Below are 6,851 nucleotides of genomic sequence, written 5' to 3'. Positions count from 1 at the left end.
CTCATATACTGTGACTTCACCCATAGTATGCCGTTTCCATTTAGAAATTTACTTAGATATCGATGGAGACGACTTGCGAATAGAATAAGACATTAGAGATCTTCTAGCAATCTGTCTTGTTTGTGCTCAGTCAATGGTTCCCTCGTGAAAGAAGCTACAGCTTCACGAGTTATAGAAAGGAGAAAGCCAGAGATCCAAGAAAACTGTTGGTCTGTTCTCGTCTAAACAATTGACGTTGTTGCGGTATTGAGACTGGGACAAACCCTTGATGCGGTGAGTGTCCTTGAGATCGACATCGCCGTGGCGATCATGGCAACAAAGAAGGCAGGTCCGTCAACCCACGATCTGGCTGTAAGATCGCAACGTCAAACACGGTGGCCTCCGGGATCCTCTCGCTCCGCATAACTTATTCTCAACCCTCTCCTCAGTTGATTTGCTTGGCCGTCGTTTACTGTTCACTGTTTGCCAAGGACCGCCACTCACTCGGTCGTCAACGCATCTCAGTCTACATATGCGGGTGTGTATGTCAGTTCTGAGTCGCATCAGGGCTCTCTAGTTCTCGTCATGCAACACCACCACGCGCCGACCGCCAGTAATGGCGAAAGCAAGACGAGGCCTCACTTCGTGTTGGTTCCCTTCCTGGCGCAGGGGCACATGATCCCCATGGCCGACATGGCCGTCCTCCTCGCCGAGCGAGGCGCCCGCGTCAGCTTCATCACCACCCCCGTCAACGTTGCCAGGACCGAGGCCGTCGTCCGCCGCGTCAGGCGAGCCGGCATCGCGGTCGAGTTCGTCGAGCTTACCTTCCCTTGCGCCGAAGCGGGACTTCCCGAAGGGTGCGAGAGAATCGACCTGCTGCCTTCTTATGAATTGATAAAACAGTTTCACGACGCCACCGGCCTTCTCCGTCACCCCCTTACGCAGCACCTTCGAGCCCAGCGGCAACCCCCGACGTGCATGATCGCTGACTCATGTAATCCTTGGACGAAGGGAGTTGCCGAGGAGCTCCGGATGCCATATCTCCTCTTCCACGGCCCCTCCTGCTTGAATATGCTGTGCGCACGCATGATCCTACGGCACAAGATCTACGAGCAGATCGGTGACCCGTTCGAGCCTTTTGACGTGCCCGGCTTGCCTCACCGGCTCGAGATCAGCATGGCCCAGATGGCGTGGTTCATCACCATGCTGGGGTGGGAAAAGTTCCGCGAGGAGGTCTGGGAGGCGGAGACGGCCGCGGATGGGTTCGTGATCAACACGTTTGAAGCCTTGGAGGCCACATACGTCCAGTGCTACAGCAGAGAGGCGAAGGGGAAGAAGGTTTGGACGATCGGGCCACTGTCGCTGTCGAACCAGGATCCGGACGACAAGGCCGCGAGAGGGAACAAGGCGTCCGTGGACAAACAACGAATTCTTCTCTGGCTCGATGAGAAGGCCCCGAGGTCTGTCGTCTATGTCAGCTTCGGCAGCATCGTCCGCCACAGCCCGGCTCAGGTACTGGAGATAGGGCGTGGGCTGGAAGCATCCGGCCAGGCCTTCCTTTGGGTGATCAAGGAGGTCGATGCGTCGTCCCCTGAGGTGGAGAAGTGGCTGTCGGGCGGCGGCTTCCAGGAGAGGGTCGGTGACAAGGGACTTATCATCAAGGGATGGGCGCCTCAGGCGGCGATCTTGTCGCACCCGGCGATCGGAGGATTCGTGACACACTGCGGATGGAACTCGGTGGTGGAGGCGGTGTCGGAGGGCGTGCCGATGGCGACATGGCCTCACTTCAGCAGCGACCAGTACATTAATGAGAGACTGATCGTGGACGTTCAGCGAACCGGAGTGGCGGTGGGCGTGACGGTGCCCGACGCCCACGTAGGCGCAGAAGAGATAGAGAAGGCGATCTCGAGACTGATGGACGGAGGCGAGAAAGGAGAAGGGAGACGGGAGAGAGCAAGAGAGCTGGGGAGGAAGGCCAAAGAGGCAATGGAAGTAGGAGGCTCATCTTATGCCAACGTAACACAGTTGATCCATTATGCATCGCACCATGATCAAGCACGAGGATGAGGAAGAAGCTATTCGCATGTGTCCTGTTTTCGTGCCAACTAAAAATAAGCGTTCTATTTTGAAATCGATATGTCTTTTTAGAAGATTCAAACAAATAATACTTATGCTTATCGTCAAATTTGATTTACGAGTTTGGTTAATCGATGAGTGTTTTATATTTCAAATATATATATATATATATTTCCATCGAAGAAAAGAATTCTTGAAATCTTCAAATCACAAAATTTCATTTATTATTGTGTTGAAATCAAAACCACAATAATATATGTCACCGTTAGTGCTATAAAACTTGATACGCCTCGTAACCTTTCAATTTCTTTTAAGATGAAGGTTAGGATCAATAACTTCTTAAATAAAACATGTTGACATTTTCAAATAATAGAAAGTAATACAATGCACAATCGACCGACCTCATTCGGAATATATTTTTGAATAATAGAAAGTTTTTTTTTTCTTTTCCATACCCAACAAAGAGGTCAAGGATGTGGACGAGGTCATGAACATAGCAGAAATCATAAAAGATCTGAAATATAATGCTATATTTACTCCTATGAATGTTATTATAATTCTAATAGATGATAAGATAAATTTTGTTGAGAAAAGAAAGAATGAAAATCAAATTTTACTGATGACATATAATAATTAAAAGATTATCAATCTATGACATGGTATTTAGATACTAGAGTCTTAAATCACATGTATGGCATTAAAAAAATTATTTTCAAAAATAGATACAAGTTATTTTGAAAATATTACATTTGGTGATTTCTAAGAGGTAAAAGTAAAATTCTTCACGAACTTAATAATGGCAAAGAATTATGTATTTCAAATACTTATTATGTTCATGTAATAAAAAATAATAATCTAAGCTTGGGTAATTAATTAAAAAAAGTTATTAAATTGAGATAAAAGATATAGCTCTCTCAATTAAGAATAAAACATTAATATCATATATGAAAATGGCAAAGAATAGAATATTTCCTCTACATTTTTATATTTTTGATCGGTCAAATTATTTTAAAACTGATATTGAGGATATTCCTACATTACGATATCTTAAATATACTCACTTAAATTTTGAGGCTTTGAAACTTCTACATATGCATAATATAGTGATTGGAATGCTAAGAATTGATTGCCCATTATAATTATATGAAGTATGTGTCATGGGCAAGTAAAAAAGAAAGTCTTTGAATGTCAGAAGGACAAAAAGAGCATAACATCGGCTTGATTTGGTGCACTCAGACGTTTGTGGCCCTATCAGCCCAGTATCACTTAGAGAAGCAGGTATTTTCTTACCTTTATTGATGATCATGGTGGCAAAACTTGGGTTTACATGTTAAAAGAAACGAAATTTTTTTAAAGCAAATTTAAATAATTTAAAGATTTGATCAAAAGACAAAGTGATTGTAATATTAAATATTTAAGAATGGATAAGGGTGGTGAATATATATGTCAAATGAATTTGAAAATTTTTATAGAAATAATAGAATTCTACATCAATTCATCATGTTATATACATCTCAACAAAATGTTGTATTAGAAAGAAAAAATAGGATTCTCCTTAATATGGTCTGATGCATGTTAAAGGAAAGAAAAATTCTTAAAGAATTTTTGAGAAGTATTTTGACTTGTGCAGTTTATTTGGTTAATAGGTTTCCGACAAAGCGAATTGATAATGTTACAAAGCATTGAGCTTACAGAAACTAAGAGTTGATTATTTGAGAATTTTAACTGAAGGATAAAAATCATAAATGCATTTTGTTAAGTTATCCAAAGAATTTCAATGGTTAAAACTCTATCCTCGTATCACAAATAAAGTTGTGATGTCAAGAGATGTTAAGTGTGATGAGTAACAGATTTGGAATTGGCAAAGCGATGAGCAACATAAGAAACCTATAGCTTCAGAAGAGGATGATATAATACAAGCAAGCACTGAAGTGACTTTGCCGGAATCATCACCTAGATCTGCTAGGTTACATTATTCAAGAAGTCTGATTATAAGAAGGATAAGACCGATTCAAGAGTTATATGATGTGACTCAAAAGATTGATATTAACAATGATGAATTTTTTTTTATTTTATCTTTTTGCATGATATGATCCATTAACCTTCGAAGAAGCTTATAGAGAAGAAAAATGGTGACAAGCTATAAACGAAGAAATTCATGTCATTAACAAAAATAATACATGGGACCTTACTACACTTCCTGAAAACCATCAAGCGATCGGTGTTAAGTGGATCTTCAAAACAAAAAGAAATACAAAAGGCGAGGTGAAGAAATACAAGACCCAATTAGTTGCAAAGGGATGCAAACAATAATATAAGATTGACTGTGAAGAAGTATTTACACCAGTTGTTCAACTGGATATTGTAAGATTACTTATCTCCTTAGCAGTTCAATTGAAATGAAAAATTTTACAAATGGATGTCAAATTAGTATTTCTTAATGAAATTCTTGAAGAAGAGATATATATTCCATGATCCCATGCTTTTATTATTCATAAATAAGAAGATAAAGTATATAAGTTAAAGAGAGCTTTTTATAGACTTAAACAAGCCCCACGAGTAGAGAATTCTTAGATATATGCTTATTGTCGTGGGAACCAACTTTGAGCCGTGGCCTCGGGGCCGATGCGGCTCGGTTTGGGTCCGGACGACGGGGACCTCCCTAGGGTGTTCCTCAAGCCTGCTGAGGCGGTCGGGTGCGGTGTCCAATCGAGACAGTGTAGCCGTCTCCTCCGGGCAGGAACTCCTCGCCTGCGCGTCCGGAGGGGTCCTTCGGCTTCGCACCTACACAAAGGACAGGCCGAGGCGCTCGGCCCCACCCCTCCGACGATCAAGTTAGCAGATATGGAGGGGGTTTCAGATGAATAAGTGTTTTTGTGTGTCTGTTTCTCCTCTCCCCTCTTTGATGAACGAGAGGGTATTTATAGGGAAGCTTACTGCTTCCTGAGCTGCCCGCTTGCAGGGGGCAGGCTGGTAGCGTCTGACTTTGTATTGGCGTGACATGAAGAATTGAGCTTTGGTAGGATGTTAATGCGCCTCGGTCGGCGTTCCGGTCTGCATTGACCAGGTGCTGTTGCGTGAGGCGTCATCTGATGTCAGCCGAGTCTTATCATAATTACTATCCTCATCATATTCCCCCCCGGAAAGAAGCTATGCGTCGGTCATTGTAACGGGAGTCTGAGGCATGGGTTCAGCTTTCAGGTGGGCTGGCCGCGCAGACGCGGTCTCGGGGAGCATGGAGCCGAGGAGCACGAGGCAGGTGGGCTGGCCGCGTAGGTGTGTCTCGGAGAGCATGGAACCGAGGAGCCGAGGAGCACGACGCATGCGGGCTGGCCGCGTAGGCATGTCTCGGGTCATGGGGCCGAGGAGCCGAGGAGCACGACGCAAGTGGGCTGGCCGCGCAGGTGTGTCTCGGTTCATGGAGCCGAGGAGTTGAGGAGCACGACGCAAGCGAGTTGGCTGCGTAGGTGTGTCTCGGAGAGCATGGAGCCGAGGAGCACGACGCAGGCGGGCTGGCCGCGCAGGCGTGTCTCGGGTCATGGGGTCGAGGAGCCGAGGAGCACGACGCAGGCGGGCTGGCCGCGCAGGTGTATCTCGGGTCATGGAGCCGAGGAGTTGAGGAGCACGACATAGGCGGGTTGGCTGCGTAGGTGTGTCTCATAGAGCATGGAGCCGAAGAGCACGACGCAGGTGGGCTGGCCGCGCAGGCGTGTCTCGGGTCATGGGGCCGAGGAGCCAAGGAGCACGACGCAGGCAGGCTGGCCGCGCAGGTGTGTCTCGGGGAGCATGGAACCGAGGAGCACGACGCAGGCGGGCTGGCCACGCAGGTGTGTCTCGAGGCATGGAGCCGAGGAGCACGACGCAAGCGGGCTGGCCGCGCAGGTGTATCTCGGGGCATTGAGCCGAGGAGTACGACGCAAGCGGGCTGGCCGCGCAGGTGTATCTTGGGGCATTGAGCCAAGGAGCACGACGCAGGCGGGCTGGCCGCGCAGGTGTGTCTTGGGTCATGGAGCCGAGGAGCACGATGCAGGTGGGCTGGCCGCGTAGGCGTGTCTCGGGTCATGGAGCCGAGGAGCATGACGCAGGCGGGCTGGCCACGCAGGTGTGTCTCGGGGAGCATGGAGCCGAGGAGCACGACGTAGGCGGGCTGGCCACGCAGGTGTGTCTCGGGTCATGGAGCCGAGGAGCACGACGCAGGCGGGCTGGCCGCGCAGGTGTGTCTCGGGGAGCATGGAGCCGAGGAGCATGACGTAGGCGGGCTGACCGCGCAGGCATGTCTCTGGTCATGGGGCCGAGGAGCCGAGAAGCACGACGCAGGCGGGCTGGCCGCGCAGGTGTGTCTCGGGTCATGGAGTCGAGGAGTTGAGGAGCACGACGCAGGTGGGTTGGCTGCGTAGGTGTGTCTCAGAGAGCATGGAGCCGAGGAGCACGACGCAGGCGGGCTGGTCGCGCAGGCGTGTCTCGGGTCATGGGGCTGAGGAGCCAAGGAGCACGATGCAGGTGGGCTGGCCGCGCAGGCGTGTCTCGGGTCATGGAGCCGAGGAGCACGACGCAGGCGGGCTGGCCACGCAGGTGTGGTCTCGGGCATCATGCGACCGAGTAGCACGACGCAGGCGGGCAGACCGCACAGACGTGGTCTCTCTGGCCTCATGCGATCGAGTAGCATAACGCAGGCGGGTAGACCACGCAGGCGTGGTCTCTCTAGCCTCATGCGACCGAGTAGCATGACGCAGGCGGGCAGACCGCGCAGGCGTGGTCTCGGGCAACAGGCCGCCCTGAGGGGGGCTCGGCGGTCT

General features: G+C 48.8%; 1 protein-coding gene across 1 annotated transcript; it reads left to right on the top strand.

Annotated features, from left to right (window-relative positions):
- Positions 1–465: 465 nt before the first annotated feature.
- LOC135672571 (UDP-glycosyltransferase 73E1-like) lies at positions 466–2,164 on the top strand. Its single transcript, XM_065181063.1, has one exon. The coding sequence runs from the start codon at positions 565–567 to the stop codon at positions 2,044–2,046; it is 1,482 nt and encodes a 493-aa protein (XP_065037135.1). The 5' UTR covers positions 466–564; the 3' UTR covers positions 2,047–2,164.
- The last annotated feature ends 4,687 nt before the right edge of the window (positions 2,165–6,851 follow it).

The sequence above is a fragment of the Musa acuminata genome, chromosome BXJ1-4 (genome assembly GCF_036884655.1).
Source record: "Musa acuminata AAA Group cultivar baxijiao chromosome BXJ1-4, Cavendish_Baxijiao_AAA, whole genome shotgun sequence".
NCBI classification, from domain to species: Eukaryota; Viridiplantae; Streptophyta; class Magnoliopsida; order Zingiberales; family Musaceae; genus Musa; species Musa acuminata.
Note: the sequence above shows the minus strand (reverse complement) of the source record. Positions and strands in the feature narration are given on the sequence as shown.

Coding starts and splice junctions, on each gene's coding strand:
- LOC135672571 (XM_065181063.1), top strand. CDS start 565: ATGCAACACCACCACGCGCCGACCGCCAGTAATGGCGAAAGCAAGACG.